At 48.1% G+C, this 15186-nt stretch overlaps 2 protein-coding genes across 3 annotated transcripts; one reads left to right on the top strand and one right to left on the bottom strand.

The window, feature by feature from the left end:
• The first annotated feature begins 274 nt into the window (after window positions 1–274).
• On the top strand, window positions 275–5178 carry LOC123099118 (signal recognition particle receptor subunit alpha). Of its 2 annotated transcripts, XM_044521261.1 has the most exons (10): window positions 275–525; window positions 658–1713; window positions 2864–2948; window positions 3068–3163; window positions 3263–3415; window positions 3502–3609; window positions 4164–4283; window positions 4424–4549; window positions 4647–4730; window positions 4830–5178. In XM_044521261.1, the coding sequence occupies exons 2-10, from the start codon at window positions 671–673 to the stop codon at window positions 4953–4955; spliced, it is 1941 nt and encodes a 646-aa protein (XP_044377196.1). In that variant the 5' UTR covers window positions 275–525; window positions 658–670; the 3' UTR covers window positions 4956–5178. The 2 variants fall into 2 exon arrangements, with proteins under 2 accessions (XP_044377196.1, XP_044377197.1); XM_044521262.1 differs by having other exon boundaries at window positions 434–1713.
• Window positions 5179–11092: 5914 nt separating this feature from the next.
• Window positions 11093–13582, bottom strand: LOC123099117 (scarecrow-like protein 6). Its single transcript, XM_044521260.1, has one exon. The coding sequence runs from the start codon at window positions 13300–13302 to the stop codon at window positions 11374–11376; it is 1929 nt and encodes a 642-aa protein (XP_044377195.1). The 5' UTR covers window positions 13303–13582; the 3' UTR covers window positions 11093–11373.
• Window positions 13583–15186: the final 1604 nt, after the last annotated feature.

The following is a 15186-nucleotide window of genomic DNA, read 5'->3' as shown; positions in this document are numbered from 1 at the left end:
CTATTTCCTGTCGCATACCCCTCCAATTCTAATTCTATTGTGGATTTTTTAGGAAACCAAGATTATGGTTGGTTTTACAGTCTTCGTTAGCCAACAAATCGTCTGTCTTTTTCTTCCCACGCGGACCTGGTAGGACTGTATGCAGGCAACCAAACGCGTTTACGCGCCCTAGGGTTCCTCCATGTCCACCAAGTTTCTCCTTGGTTCTGGCTGGGCAGTGTGGGCGCCATGAGACTCCAAAGTTTGTTTGGAAAACCTTCGCAGTCGTTCATCCCATCGCGTGCCGCGCCATCACGTGCACAATGTTCCCTCCAACGCGGAGTCGCGGACGCAGTCAACCGCCGGGCTGAACAGGCAGAGCCGGGTCGGAGTTGGACGCCCACCGCCGCCCCACCACCCAACGCATATATCCCACCCGCTGACACACCGCAAAAACTAATTCCCACTTTTTTTCCCCTCCGCGAGGAAGGAAGCAAAATCCATCGCTCGTCATCCATCCCATTCATCAATCCCTCCGCGAGGAAGGTACGAATTCCCCAATCCCTCATCCGATTGATCGATCTCGCCTCCGGATCGGGGCAAAATCGCCCGATCCGCCCGCCCCCGGATACCGATCCGCCGATTCCCCCCCGGCTAATCAGCGTTCGATCCATCCAGGTCGCCGGCGACGATGCTGGAGGAGCTGCTCATCTTCACGCGGGGCGGCCTGATCCTGTGGTCGTCCTGCCGGGCCCTGGCCGGCGGCGCCGCGCTCCTCAAGGGCTCCCCCATCGACGCGCTCATCCGCTCCTGCCTGCTCGAGGAGCGGTCCGGCGACGCCGGCTTCACCAAGGACGCCTACGCGCTCAAGTGGACCTTCAACAACGACCTCGGCCTCGTCTTCGTCGCCGTCTACCAGCGCATGCTCCACCTGCTCTACGTCGACGACCTGCTCGCCGCCGTCCGCAAGGAGTTCTCCCAGATCTACAATCCCAAACGGGTCTCCTATGACGATTTGTTCACGGAGACGTTCCGGCAGCTGCACCTCGAGGCCGAGGCGCGCGCCGAGGCCATGAAGAAGTCCAGGCAGCAGCCCGCCAACCCCTCCTCCGCCGGTGCCGGCCGTGGCCCCGCCGGCAAGAAGCTCGGCCCCAATGCTCGCGCTGGCGGCGGCGGCGGTGCCGGGAAGAAGAACTCTGGCTCTGGGAAGGACGACTCCGACGGCAGCGATTCGGGGAAGGAGCAGAACGGTGGTTTCACTGCTAACGGTGGTAGCGTCGCCAAGGGCGGGCACGAGAATGGTGCTGTCAAGGACACTTCTCGCACCGCCCGGGCTGTTGTTGTTGACAATGACGGCAAGGAGAACGGGGACCCCAACGACGGGGCCTTCGATGTAAATACCTTGCGTAGGAAGACAGGAGGAAAGAAGGGCGGCGGCGGCGGCGGCAAGAAGAACGATGTGAAGAAGCCGGCCAAGACCGAGCCCAAGAAGGTTGTCAAGCAGATGAGGGTCTGGGACGACAAACCGCCGAAGAACGAGAAGCTGGACTTCACGGACCCGGCTGACGAGAGAGGGGAGGAGGTGATTGAGAAGGTGCTTACCAACCAGGGGGACAGCATGATGGATAAGGATGAAGATCTGAGCAGCGATAGTGAGGACGAAGAGGAAGAGGAAGAGGAGAATGCTGGGGCTGGCCAGAAGAAGAAGGGCTGGTTCTCCTCCATGTTCAAGAGGTATATAAGAATTGTGTTCTGCAGTTGTTTGTTGGTATCATTATCCTAATTAATATTGTGTTCTGCATTTGTTTGTTCTTATCATTAGTAGCCTATATAATTAATAATATCTCTTTAGTTGTATTGGTTTAGAGGGTGCTTGGATCCAAGGGACTTATTTTAGTCTGACTAAAAATAGTCTCTTTAAGAGGCTAAAGTTCCAAGCACCCCTGACTAAAGAGGGGCTAAAACTTTTTTAGTCAGGGGTACCCCTACTAAAATGTGGATTAGTCCTCTCTCTCCTCATTTAACCTCTCCTTTAACACAGGCGAGTTCTGGATTGGAGGGTTTGGAGGATAATAAATGCTCATTAACTTGATTTTAGTCTCTTTAGTATTTGGATCCAAGCATGGGTGAGGCTAGCAAGTTTTAGTCCCACTACTTTTAGTCATGAGACTAAAACGTATCCAAGCACCCTCTTAACAAGTTGCTAGTAGTGTCAACTTAACCTATTTTGCACTCAGGTGATATGAGCATGTACATAATGTTCCCATACTATTACTATAGTTAAAACCATGTAATGGAAATAAGATAGTACTCCACTACTCCTAGTTTAGTCTTCAGAAGCACTATATGACTTCGATGTCTTCTCATTGGTCATTATCTGAAATAACAGTTGTGGTTTGGGTCTCCATGATTAATTGGCTGATAACAAGATTTAGTATCCATTTTCATTGAGGAAAGAGATGCAGATATGTGAAACAAGATTTGTTCACCCAAATTTGCTAGCTAAACCATTAGCTAACTGCATAGGTGGAGTAATGCCATTGCACCTGCCACCTCAGTTTGGACACTTGATACACACATACCTGGCACAGTACATAGTATAGTTGTATTCCAAAGAAAACATACAGAAAAATGTGATATAGAACAGCAAGTTGAGTTTGAAACCTTGAATATAAGCATGTTAACCATGATACAGGGTACATATCTGAGGTGGAGTCTTTAACTGCCTGTAATATATTAACTCGAATTTTTTTTCTTCTAAAATCCTGCATTCAAGTAGTGTTTACCAGCTTGTTAGCTTTCTCTCACAATTTTGCAATCTATGAACATACCACTTAATTGCAACATTTGTATTTTTTCTCATTTGTATTTTTTCTGTGCTCAGCATTGCAGGTAACAATGTACTTGAGAAGTCTGATCTGCAACCTGCACTCAAAGCTCTTAAAGATAGACTGATGACAAAGAATGTGGTATGCATTTCTTCACATTACTAGGCGACTTGCTTCATATTTAATGACCTTACTAAACCAGCTCTTTGTAGTTTGGTTCTTCATCTGTCTGGGTAATGAAATTGGCCTTGTTTGCGCAGGCTGAAGAAATAGCAGAAAAGCTTTGTGAATCAGTAGCAGCTAGCCTTGAGGGCAAGAAGCTAGGTTCCTTCACAAGAATTTCTTCTACTGTTCAGGTTTGCAGCACACACCACTCTGAATCACTTCACATTTACATTCAAGCAGACATTCTGTACAGCTTCCTCATACACTTCATTTGATTGTCGCATCTTCAGACAGCTATGGAGGAGGCTCTTCTTCGCATTTTAACTCCAAGGCGATCCATTGACATATTAAGGGATGTACAAGCTGCCAAGGAGCGTGGCAAGCCATATGTCGTTGTTTTTGTTGGAGTGAATGGAGTTGGAAAATCTACCAATCTTGCAAAGGTTTAATATATTTCAAATGCTGTCCATGAGAAAACATACTTCGTTTGAAGAATTTGCTGACGTCATCCTGTCTTGCATCTTTACAGGTCGCTTATTGGCTTCTTCAGCATAACCTCAGTGTCATGATGGCAGCATGCGATACCTTCAGATCTGGTGCTGTTGAGCAGCTGCGGACTCATGCTCGCAGGCTTCAGGTACTGACCATCTCCTCTTGAGTAACACAACAGTTGTATGTCACTTAGTTCAATGTGAGCTGTTGCAAAACTGGGTACATACGACAGCTCACATTGAACTTTGTAGGTCACTGTTTTGTTTTGTAATCAATTAATCATATAAGAGTAATGTTATAATCATAGTTTGTGTGCGTATTGTGAATCTATTCTGCTCAAGCAATATAATGCACTTACATTTGTGGAAAACCAATTGGGAAGAATCCTACTGCATGACTTCATGATAAATATAGGTAAAAGAATAAGGTGTAATGCACTTGCTGAATCTCTAACCTCTTCAGTGGGCTTAGCCTTTCCTTGTCATTAGTATGAGTGTCTGTAAATGTGGCCTCATTGGCTCATCTGTATATAACACATCTTTTTCTTAACTTCTCCTGGTGGCAAAATATGTGTCCTGCTGTTTTGCTTAGTATGCTGTATTTTTTTTCATTGGGACCTTAAATGCACAACTTGTTGTACCTTCTAGAACGAAACCACCAACTTGTAACTTGATCCTTACATGACGACATTGTGTACAGATACCTATATTTGAGAAGGGATATGAGAAGGATCCAGCAGTTGTGGCGAAAGAAGCTATCCAGGAAGCCACTCGAAACAAATCAGATGTTGTTCTTGTTGATACGGCTGGCCGTATGCAGGTTGGTCTAGTGGCTTAACTGCAATGTACTCGTATCTGTCTGTGTTCTTCTTGGACTGTGTTGTTACTAAATCTTAACCACCCTGCTTCCTGCTCTCACACTGGTCTGATACATTCTTTCTGGTGAATTGATGTTGCCAGGATAATGAGCCACTCATGAGAGCACTGTCCAAGCTCATCAATCTCAACAAGCCAGATCTGGTTTTATTTGTGGGAGAGGCATTAGTTGGGAATGATGCAGTTGATCAGCTCAACAAGTTCAACCAGGTACTGATTTTGCAGCGACAGACAGATTGAAGCAACCAACATACATGTTGTATTTTCTTTCGTTACTGACTGCTTTGAACTTTTCTTTCTTGCACAGAAATTGGCAGATCTTTCCACTGTTCCCACAGCGAGGCTGATTGATGGTATCCTGCTCACCAAGTTTGACACTATCGACGACAAGGTAGGGGGAACTTGTGCCGAACATATGCTTGATTAATAATCACTACAACCAACCCCTTTTTTACAGCTTCTGATGACGAGTTTATGAAAATATATGTAGGTCGGAGCCGCGCTGTCCATGGTTTACATATCTGGATCTCCGGTCATGTTTGTTGGATGCGGCCAGTCCTACACTGACCTGAAGAAGCTGAACGTGAAATCCATTGTGAAGACCCTACTGAAGTAAAATGGTAGTGCTAGTACATGTCGAGCTCCGATATGTGCCACATACCAAAAGTCTGCTATATCTCCAAATATCCCCAGTGACCTCGTTGTTTTCTCGTTTGGTGTGAAACTGTCGTCCCTAGCAAACTTTTCTGGTTGCTGTTAACTTATTCTGTTATGTGGATCGTTATGCTTGGTTGCCTCATCAGAAATTAACTAAATACAATAATATGTGGCTTGTTTCATATTGTGGGTGTGTGTGTCTTGGATAGTATTGGCCTGGCTGGAAATCTGAAGTCAGGGCTTTGCAGAAATTGATGAAATCTCGTTGAAACAGTTGGGTGAAGCAATGCAGGGCTGCAGACCTGATGTATCTGCTCGGACCTAACGCCTATGATGAGAGTAGAACATCAAAGTAATGCAAACATTGGGTTGCGCAAACGTTTGTAAATATTGTGCCCAAATGGAGGCACATCCGAGGAGGCACGAGCCGGATCAGGCCAGGCTTGTGTTGTGGCGGTGGCATGTGCGGCACGCACATTTAGCAAACCCAAAGATATTGAAGAAGCAGCTGCTGCTTACAAAGATATTTAGCAAACCCAAAGATTTAGCCTAGGCTCCATAATCTTATACTACTTTTGTCCCAAAATACTAGACGTTTTTAGGCTAAAATATAAGACGTTTTTAGGCTACAGAAGTCTTACATTTTGAGATGTTTTTTTAGGCTAAACTAGCCTACAAAAACGTCTTACATTTTGAGGAAGTAAGCTGGTATTCCACTTTCAGTACAAAGGAGGATATATAGTCATCTAAAAAGGCATCCAGGCCCATGGACATCTTGTGAAACCTTCTTGTTGGTCTGTCCATGATCTCTCTTGGGCTGCAGCCTGAAAACTTCTTCTTGGCTTCTTGCCAATCATGGATGCAACTGCTTCTTATTTCCTCCGTCGCTGCATCTGGCAGATAACCGTTATCTTCCTCAGCATAATGCGACCATCCGTTGACGCGCATTCGCCCCATTGTCCAGCTATGTCCTGTCTCTCTCAGCAAATCCGGCCCATCATCAATCAGCAAGATAAACATTCCAGTCACATTATTACACTACTTTTACTATATATCATCATTATATGTTGCTGTGCTCTTCACTTTGCGCATTGTGTAAAGTCTTTTAGCCTGAGATTCGATGGCCACAACACATGACACATGACACACATATATGGTGAACTCTTAAGAGACCATGGAGGAGGAGCCTTGCCCTCGAAGTTATTAGAGGGGCATCTCCTCTCCTCTCCTCTTCCTGTCATTGCGCCGGCGGCCCCTTTTCCATTTGCTAGATGCCTCACGGAAGACAGACTGGTGTAGACGCATTAGCGGCCGTCCTCCTCTCCTCTCCTTCAGAGGGATATATTCCTTCCCGCATGCCTTGCTTTGCTTTGCTTTATTGATTGAGTTGAGTTGCGGTGCCAAAAAGAGTTTGTTTAACCGGCGTCGCGCGGTGTTTTACACAATCATCTTACACACTCCAGGAGGACAATATCTGTGATTATTCATTCCCTTGTGCGCTGCACTGCACTTGCTGGCTATATGTTTTTTCACCTCCGCAAAAGGTTAAAAAAGTTAAACTATATGTTTTTTCATGCAATCAGTGTATTTCCGATGTGGGTAATGATGGCCCTTTGGAGTTGATGATCTGATCGGCTATCACAAAATAATACTTTTATTCTTGTTTCCTGGCATGAAAGTTAGGGGAGGTTCTGGTTTTCGACGTCGCTTAACTAACTTTCTTTTCCAGGTATATTCAACCAAATCAACCCACCTTAACTAAAGGAATTCGCTATAAATCTGGCGTCAGGCTTTTAAGCATGGTAAATCTGACGGCCAGGATGGCAAATTAAGTTGTCTCGAGCATGTCAATTTCCTTCGGCAAGCATGGCCATGCTTAGAAATATGACGATAGTTGTTTCTTGTTTGTTGTTTGTTGACGATATATTTTTACAGAATCATCTTGAGCACGCACTCCAATAGGACAATATCTCTGATTATTCCTATGTACACTGCACTTTCTGGTTATTTTGCTCTACCATGCTAACTGCTGCATGTCGAATGCTGGTAATTAATAACGGTCCTTATTGCAGTCGATGATCTGATCAGTGATCACAAGATATAATAGTAATAGTGACTGTTAGGGAAGGTTCTAGCTGATTTTCGTTGATTAACCCATCTTAATTAAACTCTATTTCTTCTCAAGTACTATGATGAATGCATCCAATTTATTCTTTTTTGTCAGCGGAGTAAGCAGCAGGAGCCGAGATTCCATCTCAAGTGCCGCCTGGCAATTCAGACCAACTGAACAACTTCCTTTGTCCTGGTAAGTGAGTGAGTCTTCCACAAGTCTCCTACCAAGCAGCAGAATACATGCATGCATGCATGCACATCTACTTTTCCGCTCTTGTGTATAAGACTGAAAGACTAACACGAGTGCTGTCTGTGTGTCTGTCTGTCTGTCTATCTGTGTTTGTAACTGTGCAGCTTCAGGGTTACGCTGGAATCAATAATGGACATGTATGTGTCAAGCAGCAAGTAGGCATGACTCTTGCTAGACTTGCGGCGCATACTCACACATGCGCAGCTTAACCCTAGTTAATGTGAATCTGCAGTTGACTCCAGGCGTAGGTGAGTCTTTTGGTTCTCCTACTTTCGGTCATCGAACATTTCGCTTGTTCGGATTCAAATGCTGGAACATGAAGACCTAGCAAAGTCTTCTCTAGCTACCACTACCATCTCAAGACTGGAGAAAAATACATTCCACACATTCAAATATCTCGCCGGCATCCCTCCCTTCCGCTTCCTCTTCTTCGAAACCAGAGACCCCTTCATGTTGAGAACTCAACTCTTTCCTGTAAAAATCCTGCAAAATTTGAAACTTATGTTGCGAACATTGCGATGAAAGTGTCTTTTTGTTAGGTAACATGCAAGTGTGTGTGTCCATTAACTTCATAACTCTTGAACATAAAAGAACACTATATTAGAGAAAGGGGGAGGAAGAAAAGTCTCACAGTCTGAACCGAATCCCACTCTCCGAGGAGGCTTCACCATGACACAGCCTCCTCTTTAGATTTTTCCTTTAGTTTAGCCTCTCTCTCAGAAAGGTGCTGGTCTTTAGCTCTTTCCAGGGGCGGCACTCCTTGTGTTGGTGCCCACAAGCTTGATGCTACTGCTCTGTTCAGTGCTCACTCCTTGTGTAGGTGAGGCTTTCAGGATCCGATTCCCTGGGTCTTGAGCTTTCAGGTCCTGTTGCAGATAAAAATGGGTTAGTTCTACTTTGTGATCTTAGCAATTCATTCACTCATGGCGCTTTAACCGCTTCGCCCGTGCGCCGAACAAAAGTTCGCGCCTATGGGGTTTTAATAATGGTAGGAGATGGGTGCATTGCACATTTGCATGGGGAATAAATAAAGCAGGTCTTAGTCTTTGCAACTGATGGATTGGTTTAGAACAGCCTAACCATGGGGTTACTGGTTAGGCTGTTTATGTAGTGGTTGCAGAACTGCAATTTTGTTGGGTGCCTGAGGAATGAGTTTTCATCATGAAAACTAATGATGCATTCAGTCGGAATTACCGCAGATTCATCATCTGTGCAGAGTGGAGGCCTCAACTTGAGAAACAGTATCTGAATCTTCAAGCCATATATTTCAGCTTCGCATGAAGTGTTAAATTTCCCATAATGCTCATGGATCAATCCTCCACAAGCATAACCATGGACCATGTATAATCTTTTCATCCTCATTTTGGGTGACATCTTGAACAGAACAACTCCACATTTCATCTCCTCATATCCGATAACGTGTCGACTGTTCTTCTTCTTGAGACGATGCGAAATTGCGTGAATCTGACAATAAGACAAAGCCTGAATGAGAGAACTCAGCACCTTAGGGACAGCTATAACCTTATCTGTGTATTCAATCAATCCTGCAGATAGCATCAGGGGGGCGGCAGCAGCATAAGCATATTGAACTGTACCCTCACAACATTGTCCCAACGTGGACGAATTTGGGACTGCAATTAGCAGTACAGGTGCTGATGACAGGAGATGCTTGGTGCCATTGAGGTAAAGCACGCCAGCTTTACGCCGCGATTGCCATCAGAACAAAACACACGATTCGGTTCATGTTGCAGCAAGAAATTCCATCTTGATAAGCAACTAATGCCTGTCGATCACCCGCGCTGTTGCGCAAACAACGGTAGGGGCTCACTTATCTGCTCCAAAGAAGATTCGCAGACGAGCCTTGTTATTTCTCTATCCCTGAGGAATAAGTAGATAAATATGATGAGTAGTGAAGCATTCATTATTTGAGCATGGATGATACATGTGCGGTTCATACCCGCCCAAGTACATACCCAGAACTTCAGACCATGGCAAGGTAATTATCAACTATACATTGACAACTAGGGGTCAATCCTCATTGCTAATCTTTTTGTGATTACATTTGAACAAGATGCCTACAAGACTGACAGTTTGTTTCCCTTTTCATCTGACAGAAGGAAGCAACAAGGAAATTGCTGGCATCAGGGTTAGCAGTTAACAATGTTAAGATGCTGCAAGTATTAAATGGGTAGACAGATTTTTATGTTATTTATTTTCACCTGAGAGAAGGAAGCAGCCGAGAAATCGGCGGTACCTGAGTTAACAATGTCAAGATGCTGCAACCTGCAACTTCAAGTATGAAACGAGTAACATATACCCAATTGCTAAGCTATGACTTCAGAATAAGAATGACAGCATATGCATACGAGGTATACCACACAAATCTAATCAAGCAATGGATAACAAATTGTGTAGATGAAACCATCAACGCTCGTGAAAGATCCTTCGCTCAGCCAACTTTGGAGATGATACAATGCAAACCAAAATCTCACAAACAAACAAACAAAAATATGTCTGCTGCTTTATGTTGTGCCACTAACATCCATGGCCGCTTTATTCTCAGTCTTGCTGCATTCGACAATTGTCAACTTGTAAATGTTCTCCAAAGTACAATATCAAAAAGGCGATTATTGTTCTTAAACATGCATTTCTCATGCAATTCTACTTTCCAGGTGTCCGGAGGTTCCTGAAGGAGAGAGCTTTCTCAAGGCATCGGATTACGGAGATCTAAAATTATGATATTCTATTTTGTTTTCACTGTACCTCACCTCACCAATCATGCATTAGCATCTTCTTGTCTAGTTTTAAGAATAAATATAACAATTTCTTTTTGCTAATATTATGGAAGTTGGACTAGATAAAAAGTTAATAAATAACTGGAGATACAACGGTCCGGCAGAAATTTTCCCGAGAAAGCTTTCCAAATTTATACCGCGTATGTACTATCGATTTCTTTTAACTGAAATGTACGGAAGTGTTAAATCAAGACCTGCATTGATCTGGACCAAAGCCAAAGTTTGTCTAAAAGCCAGTGTTCCTAAAATTTCAGAACTTTCAGAGAAAATGATACACTGCAAAGCCAAAGCTTCTGACCATGTATGATGCCTAGCATAAATTTACTTATAGAAAATACCTTCATTGCTAGTACGATGAGCTACATTTAGTCGAACAGAGCAAATATGGTATTACAGAGTATATGTAGCCTGCTAGCTTGTAATTCAATGAAATAATAGTCCCAGGTGAATAAAAATTAAAAAAATGGACAAGTAGTGCAATACACAAATCATTTATAATCTGCCCGTATGTAGAGACAACTTCTAAATTACTTGTAACCTTTTTCAAGAACTCTTTGATTCAAGTTCAAGGAATTTTTTTCATATTAGATGTCAATTTGGCGGATCCTGGAAGATTTGATTGCCTTGGTCTTCTTGACTAAATGCATATTGTTTTCCCAGTCGACCACCACCAAGAGAGCTGAATATTATTATTTCCTCGCAATTTTTCTTTTACTCTAATGCCTCCTTTCACAGAAGTATATGCAAGCATTTCGAGAACATGAAGATTATGGACAATCGATAATGGCCACCATAATCCTCTAAAGCAGGCAAGTTTTTCTTTTTTGAACTGAAGGATGCAAGGTTATGAGTGTTATGTTTTTGGAGCTTTATTATCTAGTTCTACCTCCGTCTCAAAATATAAGACGTTTTTGAAAGCTAGTTAACAGAGAACCAATAGCAAGATAAATAGACCGAATAGCGGCTTTGATGGAACATTTCAAACACCATAACCATATTGATTCCACATGAAAATAGTAACTTGAGTACTAAAATACATTGATACTGTACCAGACCTTGCAGCCTGCCAAACAATCTACTCAAAACAAGTGACATGATCAGCAGAACATCCATCAAGGCGGCGAAATGCTTAACGAGTAATTTGATCGTCGCAGCAGAAATATTGTTAGGATCATTAGTCCTAACTAACCTACCGACTTGTGTTCATCCTGGCAGCTCCTTCAGCATCTCCATGCCGACACCGACACCAGCTCCGCGCGCTGCCAATGCAGGACCAGCGATCCGGCGCGCTTCTCCACGCGGAAGCCCCTCACCGGCACCTTCTTCAGGAGTGAATCGGCCTGCGCCTCGGCGAAGTTGCTTATGTGCACCGGCACGAACCCGGCCGAGGTGAACATTGTCCGCCATGGCAGCAGCTTGTCGCCGGCGGTCGCGGCCTGGTGCCTCCTGATCACGCAGCTCTCGATCTTTGGCTGGATCAGGAAGCGCTCGATCTTGCTCGCGACATCGGGTTCGGTGCCCACGGCATCCAGGGACTCGAGCAGGAACGCGCAGGACTGGAATGCCTGGAGCAGGTGCGCCGCGAACGGCAGCTCGCCGCGGTCACCACTGCGGTCGACCGAGATGACAAGCTTGGCGCCGAGCCGCCTGACCAGGTGAAGGACCGATGGCACCGCGGCGGCGTGAACTGAGCCGACGGGAAGGTGCACGGCGATTGCGTCGCCGCCGGCAATGGCGAGGAGCTCTGTGGGGTCGACGGAGTCGAGGTTGAACACGACGAACTGGAAGGGGACCCCGAGCTCCGCGGCGAAGTTGGCGAGGTTCTCGTGGATGAGCTGCAGCTCGAGCGGGTGGTGCGTCGACGGCAGCACCAATGCGGTGACCTTGAGCGCGGCGCCGGGGCGGCGCTGCGCCAGCTCCTGCATCAGCGACGCCCACTGCTCGCCGACCCCGATGTCGAAGTCGAGCACGTGGATGCAGCCGGCGCCGCCGAGCTCGTCGAGCACGGCCTGGACGCAGGTGAAGTGCGCGAACTGGAGCACCGGGGAGAGCTCGGAGAAGGCCTTGTAGGCGCCGAGCTTGAGGAGGACGTCGACGGGGGTGGACGCCACGGCCGCCGAGGAGGCGTGGGCGCCGGTGGTGTCCAGGGCAACGCTGAGAGCCTCCTTGAAGTAGAAGGCGGAGCGGAGCAGTGGCGTCCCGGCCGCGGGGGCGGCGGGGAGCCGGTGATTGAGCCGTGCCAATATCTCGCGCGCGCCGTAGGCGTCGCCGGCCTCGACGAGCCTGGCCGCCTCGGTGAGCTGGTCCACCGCCGCCGCGGCCGCGCCGTCGTCGGCCGGCGCCTCCGCCTTGGGCTTGAGGGCGGCCGCAGCGCCGTGGCCGGCGAAGGGGGGCTGCTTGGGCGGCGCCGCGCCGGCCATCGGGTGCTGCTGCTGCTGCTGCCGCTTCGCCGGGTCGAAGGAAGGGAACGCGCCGCCGTGGAACGCGTGCGGCAGGTGGTGCTGCTGCTGATGCAGGGCGGCGCCCGGCGAGGGGCGGAACTGCTGCTTGGTGTCCTCGCCGGCGAGCGTGAACGGGAGGCCGTGGCCCGTGCCCCCCATGAGCGGCGGGTGGCGGGGGAGCATGCTGATGCGGTCGAGGTCAAGATCCGGGGGGTCAGCGCCGTCCATGGCGGCCCCGGAGTCGTCGTCGTCGTCGTCCCCGCCGCCGATGATCCAGCGGAGGAAGGTGCTGTCCTGCGAGGAGGGCGGCGGGTGCGGCTCCTGCATCGCGGCGGCGTGCGGGTCGCCCCAGCCGGCCATGTCGAGGGGCGGCAGGTGGTGGACCCAGTCGTCCTTGGCGTCGTCGTCGTTCGCCCCGGGGCCCGGCGGGGGCGGCCATGCCTGCGCCGGCGGGGCCGCGGAGACGTTCTTGGCGAGGGCCGCCACGCCGGCGGGCAGGGGCGAGGGGGAAGACAGCGTGGGATGCGCGGCGGGGCTGGCCCGGCGGTCGAGCACCGACGCGGGGTCCCACAGGCCTCCTCCTCCGCCGCCGCAGGCGAGCTGCTGCTGCTGGTCCTGGTGGTGGTGCTGGTACTGGTACTGTCGCCGGTCGCCGTGCGCGTGAGCGGGTGGGAGCAGCTGGAATGTCGTGAGCTGCTGCGTGGGCATCGATCCCCCTCCCGGGCAAGCTCTGCTCACTCACCTCATCGCCGCGCCACAGCAGCAGCAGGAGGAAGAAGAAGAAGAGCTCCGAGTGATCTGCTTCTCTTGCAGTGGTAAGGTAAGACGGCTTAACGGGAGCGGCGGGGGGCCATTGGGAGGAGGAGGAGGGCAGAGGTGCGGGCAATGGCGGGGTGGAGGTGGAGGTGGGGAGGGAGCAGTGAGCGTCAGTTTTATTCGTTGGTGGGCGGGGTTGTGTCCGTGTCACGTTGCGGAATGGTAGCGTGCAACGTGAAAAAGGCACCCACCCAAAGCAGGCAGCCTTCCCCTTCCCCTTGGCCGGCCCCTCCCGACCGATGGATCAATCGACCTGGCTAGGCCACCTTTCCTGTCTTTCTTCTACCTCACACGACGGCACTGCTTTTCTCCCGCACACGCTTGGCTTGGCCGACCACTCCATTGGCCGTTAAGCTTGTCGTAAAGGAGGGCATACACGTGTCCGCGTGTGCGCGAGCGTCGAGACGACACCATCGATATGAGATGTAGTTTATCCTTGACGTGTTGAGAGACGATTAATCTCCGAGGTTGTTACCGCTGTGATACCATGGTCGTGTTTATCCAACACGTGGACCGTGCAGGCCACATGCGACGTGACAGTTGTCTGCGAAGGCATGAGGGTGGTGTACACTGGGTGACGCCCCCGAGGATGTGGTCAGCGGATGTGAGGTGGCTGCAATGGCGGTGTAACACGGCCAAACTGCAATCAAAGCACTTAGTGTGCAAAAATAGGAAAAAAAATCTGACAAGAGCCATCAGATCCTATATATGTATCCCGCGGAATAGGTGGACCTTCATTATCATTTCATGAAACTCCACTGACTAATAGTTATAGATAGATTAGGTCCTTCCACCAGCTCCTGTGGTTCATCCAAGACATCCATCCAAGATCCGACGTCTCATTAGTTTTCTCTATTTTGCACACTAACAAGCAGTCTTCCCCGTGTAACCCTCTATCCAACATCTCCGCCACTCCCATCGACGGAGATCAAAGGTGATGCAGTAGTGTTTGGAAGTTGGATGGCGAGGTCCTCTACCTACTTTTGACGTTTTCTCTAGCTGTGTAGGGCATCGTGATCTCACAATGTCGAGATCCAGCTTGCGAGTCGTCGCCAGCCGATAGAATGACTATCGGCAATGACGGCTTTGACGACAGTTATGTGCATACTCCGGATGAAAACCCATGATCTGGCCTCTCTGACTTGGTCAGACAATGTCGATCGACGTGTGTGCATTGTCTTTTTGTTGAAGGTGTTGGCTCGAAACTCGGCTTCGCGATGAAAATATGAAGTATAAGCTTTGGTTGGACCCGTCGGTATCGACGCACGTGCGGTGGTCCCTTGGTAAAGGTTTGGCCTAGGAGCAGCGTGCTTGTTCGTTGTTTGGTCGCATGCCATAAGGTTTTTGAAGATACTGTCGTGAGGCAGACCTTTTCTGGATGATCTCGTATTTTTCTTCATTTATTTTTTGAAAGAAGATTTGAGCAAAGCCAAGCATCGATGCCAAACAAATCTGCTTGATATTGTTGAATAATCAACGATATATTAGGTGCCGGGGTTGGTCATGTTAAACAAACCAAAACACGACTGATTGACTGATTGGGACAAATGTGGTGTTAGGAAGCTCTTCTTTCTATGTCACTTACATGTTGTGCGAAGAAATTTTACGTGGTCTCTATCTCACGTGGAATGACAGAGAGATCGGAAAAATGATGTCCCACTGACAAGTGAGTTTCATGACTACGAAGGCATCAAACATGACTGACTCTGAGGCAACCTCTGTATCCATATGAAACGCGCTCCGTATCCATTATAACACTGGTCATGTGGCAACTCT

The sequence above is a fragment of the Triticum aestivum genome, chromosome 4D (genome assembly GCF_018294505.1).
Source record: "Triticum aestivum cultivar Chinese Spring chromosome 4D, IWGSC CS RefSeq v2.1, whole genome shotgun sequence".
NCBI classification, from domain to species: Eukaryota; Viridiplantae; Streptophyta; class Magnoliopsida; order Poales; family Poaceae; genus Triticum; species Triticum aestivum.
This window is presented reverse-complemented; position numbering and strand designations above follow the sequence as displayed.

What these genes read in the sequence shown, in the direction of transcription:
- LOC123099118 (XM_044521261.1), top strand. Translation starts at nt 671, where the DNA reads ATGCTGGAGGAGCTGCTCATCTTCACGCGGGGCGGCCTGATCCTGTGG. An exon ending in AGCTCAACAAGTTCAACCAG is followed by an intron (nt 4,550 to 4,646) that starts GTACTGATTTTG and finishes TTTCTTGCACAG; the next exon opens with AAATTGGCAGATCTTTCCAC. An exon ending in TTGACACTATCGACGACAAG is followed by an intron (nt 4,731 to 4,829) that starts GTAGGGGGAACT and finishes AAATATATGTAG; the next exon opens with GTCGGAGCCGCGCTGTCCAT.
- LOC123099117 (XM_044521260.1), bottom strand. Translation starts at nt 13,302, where the DNA reads ATGCCCACGCAGCAGCTCACGACATTCCAGCTGCTCCCACCCGCTCAC.